The 14,520-nt window shown below is 36.5% G+C and overlaps 1 protein-coding gene across 1 annotated transcript in view; it reads right to left on the reverse strand.

Annotated features, from left to right (window-relative positions):
• Positions 1-14,520, reverse strand: part of LOC117407276 (beta-galactoside alpha-2,6-sialyltransferase 2-like) — a 40,890-nt gene that overhangs the window by 5,561 nt on the left and 20,809 nt on the right. Inside the window, exons 3-6 of the mRNA XM_034012092.2 lie at positions 13,147-14,114; positions 5,147-5,244; positions 4,728-4,829; positions 2,514-2,688 (exon numbers count right to left, since the gene is read on the reverse strand). Of these exons, the coding sequence (XP_033867983.2) occupies positions 2,514-2,688; positions 4,728-4,829; positions 5,147-5,244; positions 13,147-14,068 (1,297 nt within the window). The 5' untranslated portion in view covers positions 14,069-14,114. The remainder of the gene's footprint in view (positions 1-2,513; positions 2,689-4,727; positions 4,830-5,146; positions 5,245-13,146; positions 14,115-14,520) is intronic.

Genomic DNA, 14,520 nt, shown 5'->3' on the forward strand with positions numbered 1-14,520 from the left:
AGAATGCTCTCATTCGTTTAAATGACTGTCAATCATCAAGACCGGTACCGACTGTGCACTTTCATTTGCCAGCTCAAGCGCCTGTCATTCAAAATGCCTACTTTTGAAATTAGTGGGTTAAGGTGTAGGTAGACTTTTGCCAGGTATATGGTGACAGTTACTAGTTTGATTTGAAAATGGGGCGCAAGAGGAAAACAAATAGTTGCAAGCCTAATTATAACCATATTATGCACATCTGTAAAACATGTTACACAACTTTAAAACTGTAGAAGACACTATTTTCTAAGAGATGTAACCAGAGCTCTACGTTAAATGATTAAAAAATGAAATGTTGTAGCTTGTTTTTATTGATCAACAAACACCAAGGGAAAAAAATAAAATAAAAATAAAACCCATAAAGCTGGATTTTGTTTGTGTTAATCATGAAATATGAAGTCCTTTGTCTTTCTGCTGCAAAATGGTTTTCTGTGAAGGTTTACTGGCTCTAAACTAAATCCAGGACTAGGTATCCAGGCAGTAATTTATATTTGATAAAAAAAGGAGTTAGCAATGTAAAATGTAAATGGCTAATGCCTCAGGAAATGTTAGTAGGTAAACTAGCAATAACACAAAGAGAAAACTTTCTTCGTGTGTTCTTAGCTTAGCTTACCTAGTTTTATATGGTTATCAAAGACAACATTTTTTTTTTTTTTTAATCTGAACATGCAGTGCCCAGAGCAATTGGAATTTTTTGCAGTCTTATTTGGAAGACTTAAGGTAACAATACCTGACTGGGCTTCTGACATTTATCTGTCACTATGAAAAGTTTATATCATACTTAGTATTCGTCTCACATTAGGTTCTTTGCAAGTGAACCTTCTTAATTACAATACTAATGCATGACTACTAAATACTGCAGTGCAGAAACTGACAATTCTTTCATCAAGAAGCCTAAATTAAAATGAAAGACACTACAACAGCAGCAGTCGGGTGTGATATGAACACTGTCACAAGTCACGTGGACAGAGCACAGCTCATAAGGTGTATGAACTCTGAGTGAATATACAGTGTTCTTTTATTTATACATGAAGCTCTGCATGGTGGAAAACAAGGTTATCATTGTTAATCAGTCACTGACATACCCAATTACCTTAAAGGCAAGGGAATGGGAGGATGATCCTGTCCCTTTTAAATAAACAATGGAATACAGTACAGTATGTAAACCTGTATGATAACTTTGCACCTCTCATCACACCAGTATATAGTACGACTGGCATATTTATGACATGACTTATGTTTGTACAGCAAGATAGACAGGCACTAAAACAGGTCCTCTTCCTAACTGGGCAAATGCATTTAATGTCATCTGTGTTGCAGAACAAAAGGTAACATGCAATACATGGTTATACTTGGGTACTTTTTTAAACATGATCACAGGTTATTAGGACACCATTTAAAATCGAGCTCATTACTGTTTTATTATTATTATTTGATTTATTTATTTTTTTTTATTTTTAACTTTGGCTTTGTATCTTTTGATCTATAACTTAAAAGAACCGAAAACAAGAACATTAAAACAGTACAAGTCTCATTTTGAATGGAGGGTTCCCTTTAAATTGAATTTTGATATTATTAGCAATTACAATCAATACCTAGACTTTATGATGCACTGTATAAACAATACTGCACCACAGAGCCAGGCTGCCAGCAGTGATGCCCCGGTACAGATTTATCAATCAATAAGCAACCAGATAAATGGTAACTCACTAAACACAATAACCTGTGTAACTTCACTGTATATTAAAAGGGTACAACTCAAATAGCAGAGCTACACATTTTAGTTTAATAAAGCATGCCGCTAATGATCAATGGTGCCTCTCTTCATCTTGCCATTAACCTACATTGTATCCGGCACTAGTAATATTCTGAAACCATTTGGTGAGGATTGGTGGCTAGATGATAAAAGCACAGCAACCAAGTTTGACTGATGCACTGCAATCCACGTGGAGGAAGACTGAATCACATACATTCGCATTAAAAAAACATAATTAAATTAAAAAAAGCTTAGCATATAGTTTTCTTTTCAACCGAGTTATCACCTACTTAATTGAACCAACTGTTTTCTTAATTGGTCAACACTAACATGTTTCCTAGGTCTTTGGACTTTGATGGTTTAAAGACCCAGAAAACCTGCAGGACTGTGGCTCTCCAGGACCAGGATTGGCCACCCCTGGCATATATATTTAATAACTGGTACAAAATAGGCACCCTGCCTTAACTTTGGATTATGCCCTCTTGTGGTGATATATACATGAAGTTATAAAAGGTAATATATATAGTTTAAATCTCCACCTGGTGAGTGGACTAATGTTTTGAGTTCTCTGGGTCTTGGTCATGGTATTGTATGCATTGCTTTACAATAAATAAAGCAGTATTATTATTGTATAGTTTGTCAGACAATTTAAGACAAAGCTACTCTGAAAGACCCTCAGATGTGTGTATAGCTACAGTGAAACAAGATGGGTTCTACTCACCAATAAAGCCAGAGGAAGGTGGATTGGGCTGAATTGGCTCCAGGGTGTTTCCCTGGATTAAATCCCACAGCTGCCAGATAAATTTAGGGTGGAGTATGTAGAAGGACTGAACCGGGTGCTTTCTTCGATATTCCACATAGGGTGTGAAGAGGTTGTAGTCCGGATTCTTATACCACTGTAACAATGGACCTTCAGTTAACATTCATTTCCTCATTTTACATGAAGGATTTTTTTTAAAAGAGCAATATTTTATTCCAAGTATCGTATCATATTAGTATCGAATGTATTTCATGTATTTCTCAGCCTCTGATATAAAGACTATATATATTATATATATACAGTGCCTTGCAAAAGTATTTAGACCCCTGACCAATTCTCTCATATTACTGAATTACAAATGGTACATTGAAATTTCGTTCTGTTTGATATTTTATTTTAAAACACTGAAACTCAAAATCAATTATTGTAAGGTGACATTGGTTTTATGTTGGGAAATATTTTTAAGAAAAATAAAAAACTGAAATATCTTGCTTGCATAAGTATTCAACCCCTGTGCTGTGGAAGCTCCCAGTTTACACCCATGAAAGAAATTGCCCTAATGAGGACACAATTACCTTACCATTGGCCTCCACCTCTGAACCATTAAAGTCACATTTTCTGGATAAAAACCCCACTGTTGAAGGATCATTGGTCAGGCTGTGAATCTGAAGGGAAATGAAGACCAAAAGAGAATTCTACAGAAGTTACAGATAAAGTAATACAGATGCATAGATTAGGGAAAGGGTACAAAATAATATCCAAGTGTTTGGATATCCCAGTGAGCACTGCCAAGAAAAGGCCATCCCTCAAAACTCAGCGCTCAAACAAGAAGGAGACTTGTGAGAGAAGCCACAGAGAGGCCAACAATCACTTTGAAGGAGCTACAGAGTTCAGTGGCTGGGTGTGGAATAATGGTGCACCAGTCAACCATATCAAGAGCTCTGCATAACACTGGCCTGTATGGGAGGGTGGCAAGAAAGAAGCCGTTACTCAAAAAGTACCATCTGAAAGCACGTTTGGAGTTTGCCAGAAAGCATGAGAGTGACCCAGCTGCGATGTGGGAAAAAGATTTGTGGTCAGATGACACCAAGATAGAGCTTTTTGGCCAAAACTCAAAGTGCTATGTGTGGCGCAAACCTAACACTGCCCATGCCTCAAGACACACCATCCCTACAGTGAAGTATGATGGTGGCAGCATCATGCTGTGGTGATGCTTCTCATCAGCAGGGACTGGGCATCTTGTTAAAATTGAAGGAAGAATGGATGGAGCAAAATACAGGGAAATACTGCAAGAGAACTTGCTTCAGTCCGTTAAAAAACTGAAGCTTGGGAGGAAATTCACCTTTCAGCAGGACAATGATCCCAAGCACAAGGCCAAAGCAACATTGGAGTGGCTCAAGAACAAAAAGGTGAATGTCCTACAGTGGCCCAGTCAAAGTCCTGATCTCAATCCCACTGAGAATCTGTGGCACTATTTGAAAATTGCGGTCCACAAGCGTCGTCCAACCAACCTGAACAACCTGGAGCAAATCTGCCAAGAAGAATGGGCCAAAATCACTCTGACACTTGTGTGCAAAGCTGGTACGTACTTACCCCAAAAGACTTAAAGCTGTTATTGCAGCGAAAGGTGGCTCTACCAAATATTAATGTGTGGGGGCTGAATACTTATGCAAGCAAGATATTTCAGTTTTTTATTTTTCTTAAAAATATTTACCAACATAAAACCAACGTCAGCTTACAATAATTGATTTTGAGTTTCAGTGTTTTAAAATAAAATATCAAACAGAACAAAATTTCAATGTACCATTTGTAATTCAGTAATATGAGAGAATTGGTCAGGGGTCTGAATACCTTTGCAAGGCACTGTGTGTATATATATATATATATATATATATATATATATATATATATATATAAATAAATCTGGGTAAAGTCTGTTTTGTAATGGTTTAAAAAAAAAGCCCCGGAGTAAGTTCCCAGTATATGTATATAACCTTAAATATTTGAAATAGTCCATAAAGGTTTTGTGAATAGTTAAGACCTACAGTCTTATTGGTACTGTATATCTGGCTCATTGTTTTATAATGCAAATTTCATGAAAAACAAATTAAGGTAAATTTAGCAGTAGCCAATATATTCAGGAGCAAGGAGGATTTCATTAAAAAAGTTTCATACCTTGTGGAGATTTACAGAGTAAGGGGCTGGATCCCAGGCAACCAACGTGATATCTTTGTACAGTGCGCTGGTATTGAAGTGGAAATTCGGATTGACCAGAATCTATTTAAAAAAAATAAATAAATAAATAAATAATAAAATCACTAATGGGAATACTTTTGCTTTTTTGTTTGTTTTTTTTTAAATTTGTGGTCCTAAGAAGTTAGTATGGAAGATATCTTTTGTGTTTTTCACTGTGAGTTCTGGTATGTTTTTATAAACGTTTTTTTTTCTAGCCCTGCAAATGGCATTTCAATGTCTTCCCATCTTTTATATAATAAAATAATATATAATGTCAGAGAGTCACCATCATGTCTCAAATCCCATACCTCAAGTCTCCCACTGATATTACTGTACATTGTAGATAAAAGAGGTCTCACCTGGGAATTAATAATGCGAATAGTAGTCTTATTTCCCACATCCTTCTGATAACCCTCTAATGGGGCAGCATTGAACCTCAAGACTGCTTCATGGGAATCTGAGGAGAGTCCAGTTAGAAACAAACAGTCACACACATATACAAGAAATAATAATAATAATAATAATAATAATAATAATAATAATAATAATAATAATAATAATAATAATAATAATAAATAATAATAATAATCAAAAGCACCTGAAAGAAAATATATTTCAACAGGTTTGTCTCAAGGTTAGGAGCCCCACTTGACACTATACAAAAGTGATAACCACAAAATATACTGTTCCACTTCGCTTGGATTTCTCATACTCCATATCCTTCACGTAAAACATATGAACAAAATGTTTGGAAATGACACTGAGAAAACAAAATCTGTTTTGGGTGTGCAGGTGTCTGTGCTCACAAGGTCAAGGCGACAGGCCGCCCAAAACAGATCAGGAAAAAAATAAAGTTATGATCAAGCACCAAATCAATACAACGGTTCTCTTACAGCAAATACGGGAGAGACTAGATTTCTGCCAGAAACGTGTGTCATCCATTTTTCCAGAGAGCAGGAACTAATCTGGGCCAAGGAAGGACTCCTGGGGACTAATACATTGGTTCACTATATTTGTCTGACATACAGTACAGTTCCAGAAGGGACTGTTTAGATCGAAACCAGGAGGCAATATATATATATATATATATATTATATATATATATATATATATATATATATATATTTTTTTAAACCTGAAATTTGAAGGTGCCTGAGTACAAAGAAGAATTTGCTGCCACAATGTACAGTAGTGTATATATTTTGTCTTATGTGTGTAGTAACTAAGGTTTTAAAATCTTTCCCTTTCTTTCTACAGTGCAAATTTCACTGTGAATGCCATTTCTTTTTATTATCTAAATATTTACAGCAGTAAAGCAGGATGGACCCCATGTGTTAAGTGGAGTTCCAACAACTCTGTCAAGCAAAGAATGCAATCTGAACATCGGACCACGTGATAAAACTACCACAACAGCTCTGGTTTATATACTGAGCATCAAAAGAAACTTATCACTTATACTTGAGCATCAAAAGAAACATATCACTTATATTTGGATAAAATTCACTAGATGTGATCGAAAAATGACAAACTCTGTTTTAGAGCAGGTGCAGTGACTTTTTATTGTGCTGATTAACAACTGACATCACGAAGATGCTGCAAAATGATCTGTCGATCTTGGGCAGGTGTTGTGACTCTTGGTCTCCCAGTTCGTGGCCTGTCATTGACAGAGTGTGTCTGGTTATACCGTCTCGCCAGGTTTGAAATTGCTGGCTGTGAGCACCCAAGACAGCGAGCCACAGTACGCTGCCCTAGTCCAGCCTCCAACATGCCGATTGCACGAAGGCGCTGCTCTCTTGACAGACGTGACATATTGTTTTTTTTCTGCGATTTTCTTTATTGCTTTTATTCAAGCTTGCAATTCAACAGCTGAAATCACTCCATACCCAGTGTCCAGTCAACTGTCTCAATGATTAGGTGATTAAGTGCATATGCTTCAGTCATAGTCACTCAAGCGTGTCATGGTCAAGGATGAATGATCGAATGATTAAAAAGAAACCAAAAACATTTCGTCAATGTCCATCATTTATATATCTTATTCTTTTTTTAAAATAAATGTGTTATAATAGTGATAAGTTTCTTTTGATGCTCGGTTTGAATGTGTGTCCCTGCGAGACTTGTGCTTTCACATTTCAATTGAAGGTATACAGATTTACTGCAGAAACAGGCAGTGAAATTTGTAGTTGCAACACAAAAAGGGAAAAAGAGCTTTTAATAGGGGCAACAGTGTGGAGTAGTGGTTAGGGCTCTGGACTCTTGACCGGAGGGTTGTGGGTTCAATCCCAGGTGGGGGACACTGTTGCTGTACCCTTGAGCAAGGTACTTTACCTACATTGCTCCAGTAAAAATCCCCAACTGTATAAGTGGGTAATTGTATGTAAAAATAGTGTAAAAAATAATGTAATTGTATGTAAAAATTATGTGATATCTTGTAACAACTGTAAGTCGCCCTGGATAAGGGCATCTGCTAATAAATAAATAATACTAATAACCAAATCAGGCTTGGTATTTGGTAAAAATGAAATTCACTGTTTCTCAATTATTACTCCTCTTTCTATGTTTAAAAAAAAGTTGATTGTAACCCTGCTATGCTTTTTATTTCAAGGCTATTTACCACTGAAGATGGTTAAAATATCATAATAATGGGGGTAGTTCACTGCTCAAACCAGTTTATGTGTAATACATATCATCAGCACCACCAAGTGGTTATTTAGTATATCGCTGTTAAACCTACACATCAAATGGTAAAAACCGTAAATAGAAATTATAGCGTTCGTTAGTAGGGGTGAGACGACACACCAAGGTTACGATACGGTACATGATACACAAGCCACGATCTCTGCTTGACGGACTTAAATATTTCAGATCAGTACACAGATTCATTTGAAAATCAATTATATGCATTTACCTCTAAGAAGTATAGCACTTGTCTGAGTTTAAAGACAAAGCAGTGTGTCAGCTAGAGTTCTTGGGATATCAGATTTAATTTAATTAACCAAATTTCCTTACCACATTTCTGAGAAAGGAAAAAAATACTAAGCAATGTGTTTGATAACTATTAAAAGTACAAAGTTTGTTAATGTGTTTCTTTAGAAAAATCTAAATATCGAGTCTTTAAGCATTAAGTTGTGATGTTATTTTTTTAATGTACATCAGCGTTTTTGATTGCATCATACTTAACTAACTCAAGATAAGACTTATTATTATTATTATTATTATTATTATTATTATTATTATTATTATTATTATTATTATTATTATTATACCATACATTTTATCACCAAGTATCTGTAGTTTTCAAGTTAAGGTTAAGTATATAATTTTATTTTATATACTATTCTATGTTGCGCTGTTTTTAAATGTGGTTAAAAATAATTTAAATTAACGATAAGCTGTGTATTTAATAAGTAATTTTCATCAGGATTAAACACATTTCTTTAAAGAAAGTAACATATTCAACCAAATCAAAGTTAAGGATCATTCAACCAAATAAACATTATTAGGGCGCACTGAAAGGTGAACAAATATAAAATAAAACTCGTAAAAACCGTAAAAATGCGGTATGTTTTGTCATCTATAGACTATAAAAAGCTTTACAGGAGACACGTTTTTTCAGCAAAAAAAAAAAAGAAAGTCGAGTCAGATACACTTCAAAATTCTTATAGCCTATCCTCCCTCACAAATGACAGACTTTCCTCGTATATAACAGAATAATTTCGATTTACACCGGATTATGAAAAGGAAACATTAAAAGGAGAGCAATACATTAAAATTGGTCAAACCAAAAAGAATATATATATATATATATATATATATATATATATATATATATATATATATATATATATATATATATAGCTATCTATTTATATGAAATAAAATGTTCTCACAAAAGGAGACAAATAAATATATAGCATTTGAATAGAAAAACAAGTAACTTATGTAAAATTAGCCATAGCACCGAGTTTTTGACACGGATCCCTTCCTCATTCCTCTCCGTCCACAACAAACAAGGCATCTCCGCCTCCTCTACACTCCAATTGGAATCACAGCTGTCTCAACTCCCATTGGCCATGCTGCGTTTCAGCAGCCTGTTCTGAAGCCTTTAGTACAGTGTCAGTATTCCCTGCTTGCTAGCAATGGAATAAAGGAAAAAAAAACAAAACATTCTTTCCTCTACTCCCGCTTAAATTCTGGAAGCGTCTGGCCGGCTCATTGCACAATGGGATATGTCTAGGATCAAGAGCAGTTTACGTTCAGACAACCAAGAACTTTTCTTTCATGATTTACTGTTTAATGAAAGATGGCATATTAGCTACTCATTTCAAGCTTGTATCACGATACACGAAGATGTATCGCATCGTGTTATCAAGTATTACACGATGAATCGTCTCACCCCTATTCGTTAGTCATTACAGTTTTTAATGCAAGTTCTTTAAATACATTTAACAATAATAATAATAAACATCGTACAAATCCAACTGCCTGTAAAGTAGTGGTCAAGGTAGATCAGTCAGGTGTGCTCATAAAGCTTTCTATACATCATCTAGACTCAATAAGTAATAAACACACATTTATTTACACCAGAAAAATAAAATAAACAAATATACAAAGGTCACCCTCACACTGGCCTCTTTAAAGCCATTATAAACAATACACTGGCCTCTTTAAACCCATTATAAACAATACACTGGTCTCTTTAAAGCCATTATAAACAATACACTGGCCTCTTTAAACCCATTATAAACAATACACTGGCCTCTTTAAACCCATTATAAACAATACACTGGTCTCTTTGTAGCAGTCTCCTTTTCCTCTAATTGTCCTCACTAGGTAAACTGCTACTGAACTTTAAAAAATATATTATAAAAAATATAAAAATAAAGAGCAACACTTAGTGTAAGTGACACCATTTTTTCTTACATATAAAAAGAGAACTCTGGTATTTTGGACAGCTTCAGATACTCCAAGTATGCCCCTTTATCTAATCTCCATTTGTGACCCCTGGTTTTTGTTTCTTTTTCCAGGTCGAAAAAGTTCCCTGGGTCGACATTGTCAATGCCTTATAGAATTTTTAATGCTTGAATCAGATCACCGCGTAGTCTTCTTTGTTCAACACTGAATAGATTCAATTAATTTATTACTTCTTCAATTTCAGTATCTCCCATATGATATTTATAATGCACATTTTAATTGCCTGCGTGCAGTACCTTATACTTTTCTCTATTAAATGTAATTTGCCATGTGTCTGCCCAGTTCTGAATGCTGTCTAGATAATTTTGAATGACCTTTGCTGCTGCAACAGTGTTTGCCACTCCTCCTATTTTTGTGTCATCTGCAAATTTAACAAGTTTGCTTACTATACCAGAATCTAAATCATTAATGTAGATTAGGAATAGCAGAGAACCTAATACTGATCTCTGATCTCACCACTGGTCACCTCGCTCCATTTTGAGGTTTCTCCTCTAATCAGTACTTTCTGTTTTCTATATGTTAACCACTCCCTAATCCAGGTGCATGCATTTCCTTGAATCCCTACTGCATTCAGTTTGAGAATTAATCTTTTATGTGGGACTTTGTCAAAAGCTTTCTGGAAATCTAAATAAACCATGTCGTATGCTTTGCAATTATCCATTGTCAATGTTTATATTTCTTAGGTGACACCCTTATCCAGGGCGACTTACAATTGTTACAAGACATCACATTATTTTTACATACAATTACCCATTTATACAGTTGGGTTTTAACTGGAGCAATCTAGATAAAGTACCTTGCTCAAAGGTACAGCAGCAGTGCCCCCCACCTGGGATTGAACCAACAACCCTCCGGTCAAGAGTCCAGAGCCCTAACCTCTACTCCACACTGCTGATGTTGCATCCTCAAAAAAATCAAGCAGGTTAGTTAGACTCGCTCTCCCTTTCCTAAAACCATACTGACTGTCTCAGAGGATACTGTTACTATATAGGTCATTTTCCATTTTGGATCTTATTATAGTTTCCATAAGTTTCCATATAATAGAAGTCAGGCTTATTGGTCTGTAGTTACCTGGTTCGGTTTTGTCTCCCTTTTTGTGGATCGGTATTATGTTTGCAATTCTCCAGGCTGTCGGTACAACCCCTGTGTTAAGAGACTGTTGCATGATCTTGGTTAGCGGTTTGTAAATAACTTCTTTAATTTCTTTGAGTACTATTGGGAGGATCTCACCCGGCCCAGGGGATTTGTTTATTTTAAGAGGTCCTAGTCCCTTTAACACTTCTGCCTTTGTTATGCTAAAGTTATTTAAAACTGGATAGGAACAGGTCGACATGTGGGGCATGTTGTCCGTATCCTCCTTTGTAAAAGCTTGTGAAAAGTAATCATTTAATATAATTTGCTTTTTTTTTTTTTTTATTCGTCTATGATTTTGCCATTTGTATACCTTAGACATTTAACCTCCTCTTTGAATGTTCTCTTGCTGGTGTAATATTGGAAAAAACATTTTGGAAATGGTTTTAGTCTACTTTTGGGATGTAATTGTTTTGCGCCTCTAGTACTACATTTTAAAAAACAGCCATCCTTTTCTGTGGATGTTTTCTCTATTTTACTCCAATCTACTTATGTTAGTCTCTGTTTCATACCTTCATAGTTTGCTTTTCTAAAATTGTAAACTTCTAAAAATATAGCTTTCAGCTTGTTTGTACGCTGTACTCGTAATAATCAAGCGCATGCAGAAGACAAAAAACCTCACTCCTGTAGGCCTGGCAGTGCATTTTAGAACTCACTACTCAAAGGGTTAACTGCATTTGCCAAAAATAGCAATGCAATGACGATGCTCAGATGAACCGTTTCCAACATCCTGCAAATATATGCTGTACAGTAGACAAGGACAATGGGAATCACATTAATGAAAAACAGAACCCTCAATGGCCACAATTACAGGTATTAAAATGTGAATGACTAGGATCTATTGTGTATTTGACCTGATCCAAAAGTTTCACTCCTTATCCAATCTCATCTCTACTGTAAACTCTATTTTACAGTATTGTTTTTTTGATTTTTCAGGACCCATTTAAAATCGCCAGACTTAAATGGCATTTCATTCTGCATTGTACTGTAATTTTCAATAGAGGAGTTTTACTGTGTTTGCCCTTTCATTAAATGTATGATGTCAAGGTCTGTATACCTTGATTAGCACTAGTATTGGACAGCTAAATGTTAAGGTAATATTGTCCGATATTACTTGACTTTCAACTTCAATATGTACAATGCACATCATGTATTTATTTTTGGCTGTGTGATAGTCTCCACTAGGTGGCAGACCAAGCCCTTTTCTGTTCTTAGTTCCTCCCATCAAGACAGTGCTCATGAAGAACAGGAGCTTAAGAGACAGTTATGTAAACATAAGAACTAATTCACTGAAGCAGTAGTTCACATGCTCTGCTGCTTCTATTAAACAGGCCAACATTGCTCAGCTCCTGTGCTGAAATGTGATTCATACAGTGGCATTGTGTTATTTTAATTACACCCCAAAGGATTTTATTTTAATGGTTTTGCCAGTGGTGATAGGGAGAGACAGAGCAAGAGACAGAGATAGAGACAGAGATAGTAATTCAACACGCAACATAGTGATACGTTCCTGGGCTGTTCAGGGACAGAGACAGTGATTCATGTACCCTGGGGCACTAAAGATATAGAAGACTACCTGAAGGGCTCCCATCAGTTTCAAACAAGCAGACGTTCAAAGCAGAAAAAGACCACATTTTACTGATTAAGCTTGTCTACTGAAATCTGTTTCCTACCTATCAAGGGTGGCAATCTGCAGTGCTGTTATTATGGTGCCATTGAGAAATTACGCCTGAACAGTAACCCTTAAGTCACCGAAGGCCAGTTCCAACAGCTCCCTTTTAGATACTATAACTTCTTAGAGAGACGACATCCATGCGTTCCTAGAGAGCTGCTTCCACCATCATAGGGCTGCCAGTGGTGTCATGACACGTCTGACATTTAATCACGCATAAACAAAACTGCCCCTATCTGTCCACAGGGTAGTGATTCTCGAAGAGCAAACGTTATTTTTATTGGAAGATAAGACATTTCGCTGAACTTCATAATATGCAGTACATTCAATCACTGGTAACATGTATGGCATCTTGAAAACCATTTAGAGGCATTGCATGAAAAGGGGCTTCCATTAGTTGTCAGCCCTTCCCGAGAGAATTACCATGCATGTGTCGAACAGAATCATGCAATACATTTTGTTGCCCTCTCTGCTTGTGTAATTCACAAGTTTAACATTTGGTAAATTAAAATAAATCGAACAACCCAAAAAGCTGTATATAGGAGCGTTTATCTAGGCATTTTCATCACTCGTGTTGGTACTCACCAATTTCTTTCCCCAATGAGGAGTTCAGCATTGCACCTGCAGATGTGACAACGGCACAGCTTCTGAAGCCGGACGGATAGAGTTTGTCAATGGAAACCTTCGGAACGTGCTTCTCCCATCCGAGTGTAGAAAAGGGCGTCTCCATCCCATCCAGAGTCCTCACTTTCAGCTTGTTCTTCATCTCACAAAGCAGTTTTTCCCTGCTTAGCTTTTTAGAGCTCATCTTTCCTCTGAAGTATACATGGTGTTTGTTGGCATTCATGTAGTTTTTCATGGCCTTCTGCAATCGTGGGTTCAGCATCTTGGAGGACACGTTCCCTTTCCACAGTTTGGAAATGACAGACCTGGATTGCATAAAATAGTATTCCTCTAAATCGTCACCTATCCCTAACTCCTTGTCCTTCCAGCGCATGGAGTTTCCTCGCCTAGAATTCTTCCTCCACTTCAACTGAATTTGGTTTTCATCAGTGCCTTCTTCCCCAGGGAGTAGTTTCTCCATGTGTTTGTTAATAAGGCTTTCAGATTGTTGCTGACCAGCAGCTAACGTATCATCTTCATTGCTAGTCCTTTTCATTTGACCTCCTCTTTCCCACATGGATTTCACGGTGTTGTCAAAACTCGACCAACTGTCTGTATTTAAAGAGTCTGCTGTCTGCTTGTTAAGGTCTTGGTTATAGAAGATGATGTCATTACGGCTGTTGGCATCAGAAACCGGAGGGTCTTGTACAGATCCCATGATGACCCGGTTGTTACCCTGAATAGGGTTCAGCCTTCTAGTCTCAAAGTATGATAGGGAGACTGAAGCATGCAGCTCATCCATATGCAGGTCCATGAAATAGGTAAACAGGGCCAGGATGATGAGGACCCATAACAGCATTCCAATAAGCACCAGCTGCTTCCACTGTTTAAATTTGGATTTCATGATGGAGACAATTCCCAGGCCTTAGAGCAGCAAGTTCAACAAGGGTCTAAAAAAGGAAAATAGGCAGAACACATTTTTACAGAGAAATTAAGAACATAAAATGTAGCAGTTTTTGCAGGTGTATTTTATTTTTTTGGGTTTCTTTTATTATTATTATTATTATTATTATTATTATTAATGTAACATGCTGAATTTGCAGCTCTGTAGACTAGACTGCCTGGGTGAGATCCTCCTTTGAAAGGTAGAGGTAGTGTAGTCATCATGCAAGGGTCCTAGTTGTGCCTAATTAGGAGGTGGTTTACCTTGCTAATGTAATCCAAGACTAGCACAAATGAAGGTCTGTGAAAAAAAAGAAGTCTAAATTCTGCCATGTTTGTTTCTAAAGGAAGGGGGGGGTTAAGAATTGCACATCCTTAGAATTCCTTCATTCCACACCTGGTATCCATTTATAG

This window comes from Acipenser ruthenus, chromosome 8 (assembly GCF_902713425.1).
Source record: "Acipenser ruthenus chromosome 8, fAciRut3.2 maternal haplotype, whole genome shotgun sequence".
In the NCBI taxonomy this organism is placed as follows: domain Eukaryota; kingdom Metazoa; phylum Chordata; class Actinopteri; order Acipenseriformes; family Acipenseridae; genus Acipenser; species Acipenser ruthenus.